This window comes from Pan paniscus, chromosome 19 (genome assembly GCF_029289425.2).
Source record: "Pan paniscus chromosome 19, NHGRI_mPanPan1-v2.0_pri, whole genome shotgun sequence".
Taxonomy (NCBI): domain Eukaryota; kingdom Metazoa; phylum Chordata; class Mammalia; order Primates; family Hominidae; genus Pan; species Pan paniscus.
The window spans coordinates 17,416,563-17,431,335 of record NC_073268.2 but is presented as its reverse complement, the minus strand read 5'-3'; the positions used below and the strand labels follow the sequence as shown (position 1 = coordinate 17,431,335).

Below are 14,773 nucleotides of genomic sequence, written 5' to 3'. Positions count from 1 at the left end.
TGTCGCCCAGGCTGGAGTGCAGTGGCGCAATCTCAGCTCACTGCAACCTCCTCAAGCGATTCTCCTGCCTCAGCCTCCTGGGTAGCTGGGACTACAGGTGCATGCCACCATGCCTGGCTAATTGTATTTTTAGTAGAGACAGGGTTTCACCATGTTGGACAGGATGGTCTCAATCTCCTGACCCTCGCGATCCACCTGCCTTCGCCCCCCAAAGTGCCAGGATTACAGGCATGAGCCACCATGCCCGGCCAACTACCATATTTTTATATAGGATGAAGAACTTGGGGTAAATACAGTTGACTTAGAAACAAGCTTTTGAAATGTTGTTTAAAGGGATTATAAGTTGGAGACAACCTTTAACGATTTATGTTTTGTATGAGCTATACCTAAAGTCATGAGCAAAGTAAACCTTCAGGAAGAGAGCTGAGCACAAAATCTTCCTTTTTTTTTTTTTTTTTTTTTTTTTTGAGACAGTCTTCTCTTGTCACCCAGGCTAGAGTGCAATTGTGCAATCTTGGCTCACTGCAACCTCCTGGGTTCAAGTGATTCTCGTACTTCAGCCTCCCGAGTAGCTGGTACTAAAGGTGCCCACCAACATGCCTGGCTAATTTTTGTATTTTTAGTAGAGATGGGTTTCGCCATGTTGGCCAGGCTGGTCACAAACTCCTGACACCTCAGGTGATCTGCCTGCCTTGGGCTCCCAAAGTGCTGGGATTATAGGCCTGAGCCACTGTGCCCATCAAAAAATCTTCCATTTAACTAGTTCATGTCCATGCCTCTTTGAGATTGTATATGAAGACATCTTTTTTAAATGAATGAAGAAAATTGGGGTTTTTTTTTTTCTGGGACGGAGTTTCGGTCTTGTTGCTCAGGCTGGAGTGCGGTCTCGGCTCACTGCAACCTCCACCTCCCAGGTTCAAGGAATTCTCGTGCCTCAGCCTCCTGAGTAGCTAGGATTACAGGCACAAGCCACTACGCCTGGCTAATTTTTATATTTTTAGTAGAGGTGGGGTTTCACCATGTTGACCAGGCTGGTCTCAAACTGACCTCAAGTGATCCGCCTGCCTCAGCCTCCTAAATTGCTGGGATTATAGGCATGAGCCATCACGTCTAGCCAAGAAAATTGGGGTATTTTCTTCATAGCACTTCAGACAACCTGTTAAATTGTTCACATGATTTTTTACCATTTCAAACCATTTTTTCCTCTATAATTTTAGCCCATTTCCAAAAGGGCCATTCTAAATTTTAACTGTCTGGAGACCATAATGAACATAGCCATTGGCTCAAAGGACTTGAAGATTTCATTCTTGGATATTGTGTTTTCAAACTCAAACCAGGTCTGCAGTCATACCGGTTCCTGAGTTCTTATTTTTGGCAAGACATTGTCTATGTTCTTCCCTGTCCTTTTCAGTTGAGGCTTCAAGATTTTTGCTGTGTTCTTTACAGACCTGATGGACACCAGAACAACCTGAGGAGTTCTGCATATGAATCTCTGATGGAAATTGTGAAAAACAGTGCCAAGGATTGTTATCCTGCTGTTCAGAAAACGACTTTGGTTATCATGGAACGACTGCAACAGGTTCTTCAGATGGAGGTGAGACCTAAGAGTGCCCCTGACTATGGGTGGGAATTGGGTAGTACTTTTGACACCTAGATCTATTTTCCAGACTGTTCTGTCTTTTTAGTGTTTAAGTATATATTTTCTCAGAAAGATAATAAAGCTTATACAAAAAACATTGCACCTTAACGTTAGCATTGCTTGTCATGGTTTACTCATATATGTGTTACACTATATGTATTATGGGTTTTTTGTTGCTGTTGTTTACTTTCCTATGTTAGTATTAGGGAAGATTATTAAATGGTCCCAGCAAAAGTGGAAGGTTTTCATGTAGAGTATGTTTTCTTATTTTCTTTGTAGTCACATATCCAGAGCACATCCGATAGAATCCAGTTCAATGACCTTCAGTCTTTACTCTGCGCAACTCTTCAGGTATGGTGGTGCCTTATGACTTAATAACTCCAGGTTAGAGAATTATTAGTATCTCAGTATAACAAGTTCGTGTACACACAGCACTCGAAAATGGTATAGATGATGCGGATCAGAAGCTGTTCTCAGAAGGCTTTGGTCTGTGATTGGTTGATTGGGAGAGGAATTCCCCACCTGCCTTACCTGTCTGTCTAGAAAGATTCAAATCCTACTTATTTACAGTTGGTCTAGATGTAATCTTGATAAAATCAAACCAACTTGACTTCTCCTAATTCAACATACACTCCTCAGACCTCTCTTCCTCACTCTTGTTTGTTTCAACTAATGTCACTGTGTAGAGAAGGAAACTACTTAATGTGTGATGGTTCCTTCCAGATTTATAGCTCATTTGTGTTGGCAGCTTGAATGGTTTTGGTTTTTTGATTTTGAAAACCAAAAAACTCTTGGTTTTTCATTAGGTTATTCAAGCCTAGCTCAGTCAGATTTGGTTCCCAGCTATAGTTCACTTGGCTAAAAATAAAGCCTTGAATTTGTACCGTCATCTTTTGAAACATTTGCTGTTTGACCTAATGTCAGTGACATTAGTTGAAACAAACGAGTGAGGAAGGAATGTTTGATGGGAGAAGTCAGGTTGGTTTGATTTTATCAAGATTATTTCTAGGTCATCTGTAAATAGGTAGGATATAGGAAGGGTTGCTTTTCGTTTGTTTTATGAATAAGAGCTCTAAGGTGATAGGGCCTTCTCTAAAGCTGAAGTAATTTAACTATCATTCCAGTAAGACTGGACTATGGAGGCTACCAGCAGGGATTTGTCAGACAGTAAGACAAATGAAATTGAGAGGACATGACCTTCTGCACAATGGAGGATCAGCTCACGTTTGTTCTGAATTGAGAAACAGGAGAAATGTTAAAATGTATTGCTGATGATTGGTACTGTCAATGATTCTGTGTATAAAAAGTACATTTGGCATTCCCAAAATTAAAAAATATCAAGGGACTTAATTGATTTTAAAAAGAAAAGGTATAGTGTTCTGATTGGGAGATTTGGAATAAACTCATCTTGAACTCTTACTCATTTCACAGAATGTTCTTCGGAAAGTGCAACATCAAGATGCTTTGCAGATCTCTGATGTGGTTATGGCCTCCCTGTTAAGGATGTTCCAAAGCACAGCTGGGTCTGGGGGAGTACAGGAGGATGCCCTGATGGCAGTTAGCACACTGGTGGAAGGTCGGTGAGAAATGCTGTCTGGTCAGGGAATGTCTTTGGAATGTAGGCATTTCAGTGGCCTTAAATAATTGTCACCCAGGCTGGAGTGCAGTGGCATGATCTTGGCGCACTGCAGCCTTGAAATCGTGGGCTCACATGATCCTTCCACTTCAGTGCCCCCAGAGTAGCTGGGACTAACAGGTGCACACCACCATGCCCAGCTAATTTTTATATTTTTGGTAGAGACGGAGTTTTCGCCATGTTGCCCAGACTGGTCTTGAACTCCTGAGTCAAGTGATCCTCCTGCCTCAGCCTCCCAGAGTGCTAGGATTATAGATGTGAGCCACTGGGCCCAGCTTAATTTTGTTTGTGTGTGAAGATAGGGTCTCACTATATTGCTCAGGCTGGTCTCAAACTCCTGGGCCTCCTTGTCAGGGCATTAAAGAATTTTTGACTACAGAAAGCATAGTCCTTTTACTGGGGCATGAGTCACTTCAAAGTTAGATTGAACTTAAGTGCACACCACTTAAATTTGTATAACTGCCTTGTCAGTCCATTTAAATGGGGAGCCAGTTTGCAATGGAGATTGGCAGAGGTGTTTTTTTTGTTTTGTTTTGTTTTTTTTTTTGAGACTTGCTCTGTTGCCCAGGATGGAGTGCAGTGGCACCATCTTGGCTCACCACAGCCTCCACCTCCCAGGTTCAAGCAATTCTCCTGCCTCAGCCTTCTGAGTAGCTGGGATTATAGGCGTGAGCCACTGTGCCCTGCTAAGTTTCTATTTTCTTTCCTGGTACTTGTCATCACCTGGTTTGGTTTGTAGTGCTTTGGACTAAGATTGACACATCATGGTGCCTGGTATGGGATGAAATGAAACATTGAGCGAGTTCTAGGAATTGATTTTCTTATTTTTACATGTCTGACTGCAAAATTGGTTTGGGGAAGCCATATCTGACTTAAGACTCTTTGAAGGGGCATTACGAAGCACTTTAGGAATCTGGAATGCCTTTTCAGGGGTGGCCTGTAAGTTCATTGCTAAGGCCATTTACCTGAGGACCACTCTCCTGAGGACTAGACCTATTTTTAGCATAAACAGCCTATGTCCAACTGGTCTGTCAACATGTGACCACTCCTCTGAAAGGGCAAAGAAGTTAATTTTGGCTCCTGGAGTGGCTGATTTGGATCTGAAGCCCAGTGCTGCTTTTCCTGGCTGTGGCTTGTTTAGCCCTTGATGGAATTGCCTAAGGATCCTGTTTTGAAGCTGGCTTGCAGAAAGGACATGCTATTATCAGATGAGGAGGTGGACAAGAGTCAGTATTGCTGGTTCAGCCCATTTAAAATTAACCTTGACATTCCTTGAGGGTCATACCACTTGGTTGTATTAGTCAGAGTAAAGCCCTATTCTGTGGACAGTGGGCATTGTCTCTGTGGCGTATGAATTAGGGCCCTTCCAGCAGTAATAAATTTGGCTTATGCAAGCCTTTAATGTCTTCATGATGGAATCGGTAACTAAAGCACATTTCACCCAACCTGTTGAGTGGAGCGAGTACATTTTGGGAGAGGTAGGATGGGTTATTTCTGCCTGCCTCTGTGTTAACCCATGGTGCTGTCATTGGCTAATAGCTTATTTCATTACAGTGTTGGGTGGTGAATTCCTCAAGTACATGGAGGCCTTTAAACCCTTCCTGGGCATTGGATTAAAAAATTATGCTGAATACCAGGTAGGATGTGCTTTTCAAAATAGTATGTTCCCATTTATATCTGACAGTCACTGTAGTGCACGCAAAACCAGGTTCTTATAGCTTAAGTAGTTTTTCCTGATACATTGTCCTAAAAGGCAAGCTACTTTATTCATTGCCTGAACGTTTGAACTGGAAGTAGTCCATGAAAAACAGGATATTAGAGGTACCAGATAATGGTGGACAAGATATTAGATGTACCAGATAATGGTGGACAAGATGACTGTTTATTTGCTTAGACAGTACTAATGCAGGAACAGCTATAAAGTTGAGCTATTAGCACCCTGGAGAGCAAGGCTTTTTTTTTTTTTTTTTTTTTTAACTTTATCAGTGATCTCTCTCGGATAGTCTTTGTTCCCTGCCTGCCATGTTGGTTGTTGAAAAATTAATCTCGGCAGAGGGAAGATGTTTTCTCCTTTAACTCTAGGTTCAAGTGATAAAAGCTCAGCAGCTAGTTAAAAATAATATCTTGCCCCAGCAGGCAGCCTTTTCTGTTAGAAGATTATTTCCTTGATTCTTGGCAGGTTTGTTTGGCAGCTGTGGGCTTAGTGGGAGACTTGTGCCGTGCCCTGCAATCCAACATCATACCTTTCTGTGACGAGGTGATGCAGCTGCTTCTGGAAAATTTGGGGGTGAGTATCTACACACAATCTAATTAACCAGTCTTCTTTGAAGAAATCAACAGTTGGAAAGATAGTTAAATATCGACAGGCTGGGCGCAGTGGCCTGTAATCCCAGCATTTTGGGAGGCCGAGGCAGGCCAGGAGTTCGAGACCAACCTGGACAACATGGTGAAACCCCGTCTGTAATGTAGATACAAAAAAAATTAGCCGTGCGTGATGGCAGGCGCTTGTAATCCCAGCTACTCGGAAGGCTGAGGCAGGATAATCGCTTGTACCTGGGAGGCGGACGTTGCAGTGAGCCAAGATCGCGCCATTGCACTCCAGCCTGGGCAAGAAGAGCCAAACTCCGTCTCAAAAAAAAAAAAAAAAAAATCAGTGACAGGGAGCTGTAAGTTTCTAGAACATTGGCTTTGGGCTTATAAAGAGGGGAGTTGTTCATTTCACAGATGATTCTGAAGAAAGATTGTAAAGTTAAAGGAATGTGTGCTCTATTAGAGATTTTTAAAACAAAACAGTAAAATGCAAAGGAAAAGTAAATACAGTTGTTCCTTGACTTATGATGGAGTTAGGTCCCAATAAACACATTGTAAAGTGGAAAAATCATCAAACCATCATGAGCAGGGGACCATTTGTATATTATACCTCTCCCCAGAGATAGCCATCATTAATTATTGTACATGTGTGTTCTCAGACAAGTCACTTGATTCTTAAGTCAGTCTCCTCATGTGTAAAGTGGGAATACCAATACCTGGGCTAGCTTCTTAGAGTTGGTGTGAGGTGCAAATGGGAAAGGTTTTGTAAGCTATAAAGGACCATCCAAATATTTAAAATCAATAGTTGCTTGTTAGAAATGAAATTTTCGTGAATCTTTGGACCAAACAAGTTTTGACTTAATTCACTTTTCCTTTTGTTCCTTGTCAGAATGAGAACGTCCACAGGTCTGTGAAGCCGCAGATTCTGTCAGTGTTTGGTGATATTGCCCTTGCTATTGGAGGAGAGTTTAAAAAATACTTAGAGGTTGTATTGAATACTCTTCAGCAGGCCTCCCAAGCCCAGGTGGACAAGGTAAGCTTAAAGCTATCTTGGCTGTTCTTTAAGTCTAGCTCTAATTGGAGGGACTATTGACAAACATGCAGCTGAAAGTGATCAGTGTGATGTAGGTTCTGTTCTTTGTGTCTTACAGTCAGACTATGACATGGTGGATTATCTGAATGAGCTAAGGGAAAGCTGCTTGGAAGCCTATACTGGAATCGTCCAGGGATTAAAGGGGGATCAGGAGAACGTACACCGTTGAGTATACAACCCAGTTCCCTTCGTCCACTGGCCAATGTGCACTTAGCCAAGTGGGCTATGTCTGTCATTCTGTAGCTCGCTTGTGAACCTAGTGCCTATTGCTTAAAAGGCTGGGAGAAGGGGGAGCAGTGCCCTAATGAAGAGAGTGGCTTGGGGAAAACTGTAGACTATTGTTTTTGCTCTGCTTCTTCTTTCTTTTTTTTGTTTTGAGACAGAGTCTCACTCTGTTGCCCAGGCTGGAGTGCAGTCGTGCAATCTCGGCTCACTGCAACCTCTACCTCCCAGGTTCAAGCAGTTCTCCTGCCTCAGCCTCCTGAGTAGCTGGAACTATACACATCTGCCACTATGCCTGGCTAATTTTTACATTTTTAGTAGAGGCAAGCTTTCACCTTGTTGGTCAGGCTGGTCTTGAACTCCTGACCTCAATTGATCCGCCCGCCTTGGTCTCCCAAAGTGCTGGGATTACAGGCTTGAGCCACTGTGCCCAGCCTTTTTAATTTATTTTATTTTATTTTTTGGAGACAGTCTCACTCTATCACCCAAGCTGGAGTGCAGTGGAGCGATCACAGCTCACTGCAGTCTTCACTTCCTGGGTTCAAGTGATTCTTACGCCTCAGCTTCCTGAGTAGCTGGGACTACAGGCACACACCACCATGCCCAGCTATTTTTTTTTTTTTTTTGTATTTTAGTAGAGATGGGATTTCACCATGTTTTGCAGGCTGCTCTCGAACTCCTGAGCTCAGGCAATCTCCCACCTTGGGCTCCCAAAGTGATGGGATTTCAGGCGTGAGCCACTGCACCCAGCCCTCTGCTTCTTTTTCTCATATTTCTTGAGTATTGCAAGGGATGGGATTCAGCAAAAATGTTGGGGGGAAGAAACCCAACATAAATGCTTCCTGTATCAACCATGAGTGGCAGGTCCCCTACCCCTTTCCCATCCCCACAAGCTAAATTGGAGGACTGGGGAGTCATAATTCCCGTTACGTGTTCTTGTTGCTGATTGGGGAAATTTTTTTACTTCACCCCCCTTGGTATAGCTCAGGAAAAAGTTAAATTTGTTTCTTCTATATTTGCCTATAGGAAGAGGAATATTTGTCTCTTCTGTCGACTTGAGGAATGACACATTAATCAAAGGAAGAATAATTTGATATAACTATATGCATCTAGTTATCCAGCTTGGACCTTGTATGATAAGGGGTATAATAGTTGGAAATTTTGAAAAAGGATGTAGTCCTGCCATATGAGGGACAGCTGCATCAGACCTTCTCTCTCTTTTTTTTTTTTCTTTTTTTTGAGATGAGTCTTGCTCTGTCGCCTAGGCTGGAGCGCAGTGGCGCAATCTCGGCTCACTGCAAGCTTCGCCTCCTGGGTTCACGCCATTCTCCTACCTCAGCCTCCTGAGTAGCTGGGACTACAGGCGCCCGCCACCACGCCACGCCTGGCTAATTTTTTTGTATTTTTAGTAGAGACGGGGTTTCACCGAGTTAGCCAGGATGGTCTCGATCTTCTGACCTTGTGATCCACCCGCCTGGGCCTCCCAAAGTGCTGGGTTTACAGGCATGAGCCACCACACCCGACCAATACCTTCTCTCTCTTTTATAGCGGATGTGATGCTGGTACAACCCAGAGTAGAATTTATTCTGTCTTTCATTGACCACATTGCTGGAGATGAGGATCACACAGATGGAGTAGTAGCTTGTGCTGCTGGACTAATAGGGTAAGTTATACCCTGCTTCTAAGAGCTGAATAGAACTTCTCACAGAAAATGAGAAAACATGGAGTAAGGAGTTTTGAGAGTATCGCGGATGGCAACAGTTCACTTTTTTGGCACAGAGATTTCTTTGCAGAACGCTTCATGTCCTGTTTTGAGTGTTCACATGATAGTTTATTCCAGACCCTCAAGGTATCTGTATTACACCCCATTAAACTCTGATGTTGGTCAACAATTGCCTGTGTCTAGTGACCTCTACTGAGGGTTTTATTTATCTTTGAAATTTGCTAAGAAACCCATAGCACTGGTTTGGAAGGCTGAAAACATTATACTGGTATGGGGCTAGGAGCTCATTCTCAGCTGTGTTTGTTTTGCACAGGGACTTATGTACAGCATTTGGGAAGGATGTACTGAAATTAGTAGAAGCTAGGCCAATGATCCATGAATTGTTAACTGAAGGGCGGAGATCGAAGACTAACAAAGCAAAAACGCTTGCTACATGGGCAACAAAAGAACTGAGGAAACTGAAGAACCAAGCTTGGTAAGATCTTGCCTCCACTGTCCTCTTCTACTTCCTGGAGGAGGGGGTAATGTTTTCTTTAGGCCATTCTGGCAAGCACTGCCTTCTGGCATTTTTTTTGTTTGTACTTTTTCCCATGTAGGTGCTTCTGAGTCAGGTAGCCTCAGTTTTTCCTTGAGCCAAATGTTTGACTCCTCATAGTGATGGAGAGCATAACTTTTAAAACTGGAATTCACTGAAATTCCCAGAGTATTTTGGGTCCTAATAAAATCATCAGTAATGCCATTTCCCCCTAATTCTCTTCTGTTTTCTATTCCTTTCCTCGTGCCCTATTCTTTCTTTACAGCAGTGCTTTTAGACGTTGCCTAGCTCTAGAGAAGATTTCCAAAGTCAAATGTTTGTGTGTGTGTGTGTGTGTGTGTGTTTTCTTTTTGAGACAGTCTCACTGTCGCCCAGGCTGGAGTGCAATGGCACAATCTCGGTTCACTGCAACTGCCGCCTCCTGGGTTTGAGCAATTCTCCTGTCTCAGCCTCCCGAGTAGCTGGGATTACAGTCACATGCCACCACACCTGACTAATTTTCTTTTTTTCTTTTCTTCTTCTTTTTTTTTTTGGAGACAGTCTCGCTCTGTCGCCCAGGCTGGAGTGCAGTGGCACGATCTCAGCTTATTGCAACCTCTGCCTCCCGGGTTCAGGCAGTTCTCTGCCTCAGCCTCCTGAGTAGCTAGGATTACAGGTGCCCTACCACCACCACACCTGGCTAATTTTTTTGTATTTTTAGTAGAAACGGGATTTCACCATCTTGGCCAGGCTGGTCTTGACCTCCTGACCTCGTGATCCACCCACCTCGGCCTCCCAAAGTACTGGGATTACAGGCGTGAGCTACCATGCCTGGCCCAGTTTTTGTATTTTTAGTAAAGATGGGGTTTCACCATGTTGGCCAGGCTGGTCTTGAACTCCTGATTTTAGGTGATCCACCCACCTCAGCCTCCTAAATTGCTGGAATTATAGGCTTATTTTTTTTTTTTTTTTTTGTATTTTTAGTAGAGATGGGTTTTCACCATGTTGGCCAGACTGGTCCTGACCTCAGGTGATCCACCTTTCTCGGTCTCCCAGGTGTGCACCACCACACCAGGCTTTGGCTCCTACTTTGAAATGCAATTTTGTTTGGAGACAGAGTCTCCTCTGTCACCCAGGCTGGAGTGCAGTGGTACAATCATACCTCATAGAAGCCTCCAGCTCCTGGGCTTAAGTGGCCCTCCTGCCTCAGCCTCCCAGGTGGTTGGGACTGCAGGCAAGCACCTCCATGACTGGCTAATTTTTTTTTTTTTTTTTTTAGAGACAAGATCTCCTGTTGCCCAGGCTGGTTTTGAACTCCTGACCTCAAGAAGTTCTCCCTCCTTGGCCTCCCAAAGTGCTGAGATTAAAGGCTTGAGCCACTGCACCCAGACTGAAATATAGTTTTAATTTCTTTCACTCTTAATTAGTTATCTTACTCCACAGATCTCAGTAAAATTGGCTCTTTGAGTTTCCCTCACACCCTCTGATGTAGGTGTTAATAAGAGCAGGTCAATGGCACATAGGACAAGAAGAAAGAGTGTCAATCCTTGAAATGTTGACAAATTCCATTCAGGCCTACGAGCATGTAATTGTAGGAGTCAGCATTATTGGCTCTGTTGGGTATATGTGATCTCAAAGATTGACCTTTTTTTCCATCTGTTTTCAGATCTGTTACCATTGGGATGATAACCTGAGGACCCCCACTGGAAATCTCCCATCTTTTGAAAAACCTGGAAGTGAGGAGTGTGCACGGATGCTGAATGTTTGGGAATGAGAGGATGAGTGAGTGAGGCTTGAAAACACACCACATTGAAAATCCTGCCACAGCAGCAGCCGCAGCCGCCAACAGCAGCGCTGTTAGTGAGCTAAGTAAGCACTGACTTCGTAGAAAACCATAACATCGGCCATCTTGGAAAAGAGAAAAACAATGGAGTTACTTATTAAAAAAAAAGAAAGAAAGAAAGTTATCTCTTCCCAGGAGAGGCTAGGAGTAGCTTTTCTGTCTTTTGGCCGGTGCCGAGTGGAATGCCTGGTTTGGGGGAGGAGGAGGGACTGGGTTCAGCTGTGGTGCTTTGTTGTAAAAGGCAGCCTGGCCTTTGCTACTGAGGAGAAAGATGGAGCCTGGGTCTCAAGCCCACCTTCGCTGTACCTTTGCCACATGGTACTGTATGCTTGCCAGCTAGAAGGAGGGTCAGGGATTTTTTACAGTCTGAGAATGAGTGTGTGTGAGTGAGGCGGTATCCACATTCTCAACTTCAAGTCATTGCAGTTTCTTTTTCCCAGAAAACAAGGGGTTAGATGTTGCATTTCATAAAACTAATCGAAGTTCTGTCTACTGATGCAGCACAAGAGATGTAAAAAAAAAAAAAAAAAAAAAAAACACACACAGAGGAAAGACGCTCTTTAGGTTTTGTTTTGTTTTTTTTGGTTTTGTTTTTTGTTTTTTTTTACTCTAGGGAAAACACTGACGAATGGTCAGAGCTCCTATCCTGATCTTTTCATCAAGGCGCCTTTCCTAATAATATGGTTCAACTGTGAATGTAGAAGTGGGGGGGAGGGGGGAAAAAAGAAAACTCTGGCGTTAGAGGATATAGAAAAATATAAGTACAATTGTTACAAATAACGCAGACTTCAAAAACAAAAAAGTCACAACCCAAACAAACCAAAATTTAAATGATCAGAATTGGCAGCACAAAGAAAACGCCCTCTCCTGACTTGTATTGTGGCAGTCTGAACGCCCCCAGAAAATTGTGCCAAAGAGTTTAGAAAAATAAATATACAATAAAAGTAAACACATACACACAAAACAGCAAACTTCAGGTAACTATTTTGGATTGCAAACAGGATAAATTAAATGTTCAAACGATCTGATAAAATAACCATTTGGAAACTGCTTGGCCTTCTGTTCTTTTATTTGATTGACTACAATGCGGTATTGGTCTCTTGTTGCACTTCAAAAGCAACCAACAAAACAAAAACAAAAAAAAGTGTGTGTGTGTGAATACACAAACACACTAACTAGAAGTCTTGTGATGAAAATGGCACTTGAAAAAGGTTTTATTTTTCCACTGAAGTTGAAGGTTAATAAAATGGTGTCAAACGTCCCCTGGTCACACACTTGAATATTTTTTTAGAAGTGTGATGTGGTATGATTACCATAAATCAGACTTAATTATTTTCCCTTTTACAAGGGAACAGGGCATCCTGAATTTTAGAGTCTTTCAGCAATAAGAAGGGATGTTGGTGAGCTTTGATCCTCTTTTGGTTTTGCAGTTGTTAGGAGTTTTTGCTGGCATTTTGAATATGCTGCTTTCAGAAAAACCAAGGAAGTTTTAAAATTGCTTCCTGGTCCTTAGAGGACTAAACACAAGACCCTCATTCCCACTTTCATTTCCACTCTAGCAAAAACTATGGGCTTGTGTTTTTCTCCAACTCCTCGTTTATATCCTCCCTTCCATGTCCAAGCCTTCCATTCATAAGTGGGATTGGCTCAGTTTTGCCCATCCATATGGCAGCATCTCTAATAGCTCTTGTACAGGGTATCAGATATTGTGCCTTTTGGTGCCAGGTTCAAAGTCAAGTGCCGATCTATGAACCAGTGTACAAAAAAAAAAAATCCAGGTATTTGAAGGAGAGACGCTCCATTGTGAATAAAGAGCTCATACCAGCTCCTAAGCCCTATTAAGAAGAGGCCTGGTCCTCTAATGCCTTGTTTCCATTTCAGTTGTTCTTTGAGAGACAGAATGATGTACTAACCATTCCTGATTATTACGATAGGGTTGGGTCAGGGCTTAGGGAGGGGGCAGAAATATTGGGGATAGAAAAAAAATCTGATCATTCCTCAGTGCTACCCATTTCTGTCCTGTGTGGGCTGCTTAGCTAGACAGCAGGAGAATAAAGTACACCGAGAACCATAATGAAAAAACCTTCCGTGTGTTTTGTCATGTTTTGTTCCAGGGAAGCAGTTGATGAGTGCTGTTACTAATGCTTTCTCCCAGATCCATTCAGTGGTGGAGAGGAGGAAAATGGGCTGGTTGGATGTGGTCTTGGTGCCTTGCAGTTACTCTGCACTGGTTATGCATTTAATTCTCCTCTTTTCTAGTTAACCTTTTGCTAGTGGATTTTCCATAGTCTGGGTATTTGTCCTTATATCAGTTATACCACCTAAGGCAACTGGATGCAAAATGCATTCTGTTCACTCACTGTCTGGGCCTTCCCCACCCTAGTCTTGGCACATTCCTTCAAGAATGTAGTTACCGTCTGCTTGGGAAGATGTCAGTGCAAATGTGAAGAAAATGGGCATCGGACTAGGCTTTGGTTTGCCACAAGTGGCAGCTGCCTATATCAATTACATTTATTAATTTTGCTTTTCATTTTTCCCAGTTCTCACCCCCCCCTTTGTTGAAATGTTGGACTTGCTGTCAGAGGCAACTGTAATATTGCCTTAGGGACTTGTGGAGAAGGGGAATTGCTCAGTGTAGTGTTTTAACTTTCAGAACCAAGCAATCTATTTACTCTTACAAATATTTAAGAAGTGTGTTAGTCCAACTTTAAGAAAAATCCAAACTCATCAGCTTTTGATAGCATCTTGGTTTTTGAAACAACTTCAATCTGTAATTGGCATTCAGAATGCCCTTGGCATGCCAGTCTGTGATGGCATTTAAGACCTGTAAAACACTTGAGCCCAACTCGATTAACCAAAACCGATAACCACCACCTTTATCTTCTAAATAAAGTCCGCTTTATTTTTATTTTCAACATCTTGCTTTTTTTTTTTTTTTTTGTCCCAAATGGTGTCACCTCCATGGAGGTGAAATGGTTTGAAAGTCAGAATGTGTGGTGAGAGGTGTTTGTGTATGTATGTGTGTGGGGAAAAGGAGGGACACACATCTTGAAATGGACACTACATAGTGTAATGTGATATAGATGAAACAGTGTCCTACAAATGAGGTAAGGAAAAAGTATGCATGGAGGATGTTTCGTGTTTGGAGAGTTTGAAGCATTCCTCATCAGTAAAACAGGAATACTGACTAAGGTTGTTCTGCAAATTAAAACAAATCTCAGTGTTTACCATTTTTAACTTCAGGTGGGCCAAGCTGGCACCTTGGAGGCCAGGTGGAACTGCAGGCTTGCACTGTGTTTCTGAGTGTTTGTATTGGGACCAGGTATACGGTAATGGGGTTTCTTGTGGGAGCAGTTGCTCCTTCTCTGCCATTTGATGAACTAATTGCATTCTTTTCTCAAATCTCACCTTCAGTGGAGAAATGTTCTCAGTGAATCATTGTCCTCTGTTTTGTGCCTATTTCTCAAGCTAATGCCGTGTCTAATGGATCATCCAAAAGTTGGCCTTTCACTTAGTTTTCATCATGTATTTCATTTCTACTTGCATTTTTCCCCCCCAAGAAACTTAGAACACTAGTTTGAGATTTAGGAGACTAGGCCCTTTCCTTTAACCCTGCTGCTTATTAGCGTAGTGGTGCCTGCAGGCTAGTTCATGGAAATACACCCTTTCTTAGTTAAGCAAAGTAAGGGCTGTAGACTCCCTTTTCTGATTGTACACCCTGTTAGTAAACTTTTGATCATGCATACCCCATGTGTTTATAAATAACATACTTGGACTACTATAACCACATATT

General features: G+C 42.6%; 1 protein-coding gene across 1 annotated transcript in view; it reads left to right on the top strand.

Moving 5' to 3' along the window:
• KPNB1 (karyopherin subunit beta 1) overlaps positions 1-13,895 on the top strand; it is a 35,562-nt gene extending 21,667 nt beyond the window's left edge. Inside the window, exons 13-22 of the mRNA XM_003827476.7 lie at positions 1,447-1,594; positions 1,919-1,990; positions 3,071-3,215; positions 4,830-4,912; positions 5,455-5,562; positions 6,475-6,618; positions 6,737-6,842; positions 8,449-8,563; positions 8,937-9,098; positions 10,804-13,895. Of these exons, the coding sequence (XP_003827524.1) occupies positions 1,447-1,594; positions 1,919-1,990; positions 3,071-3,215; positions 4,830-4,912; positions 5,455-5,562; positions 6,475-6,618; positions 6,737-6,842; positions 8,449-8,563; positions 8,937-9,098; position 10,804 (1,084 nt within the window). The 3' untranslated portion in view covers positions 10,805-13,895. The remainder of the gene's footprint in view (positions 1-1,446; positions 1,595-1,918; positions 1,991-3,070; positions 3,216-4,829; positions 4,913-5,454; positions 5,563-6,474; positions 6,619-6,736; positions 6,843-8,448; positions 8,564-8,936; positions 9,099-10,803) is intronic.
• Positions 13,896-14,773: the final 878 nt, after the last annotated feature.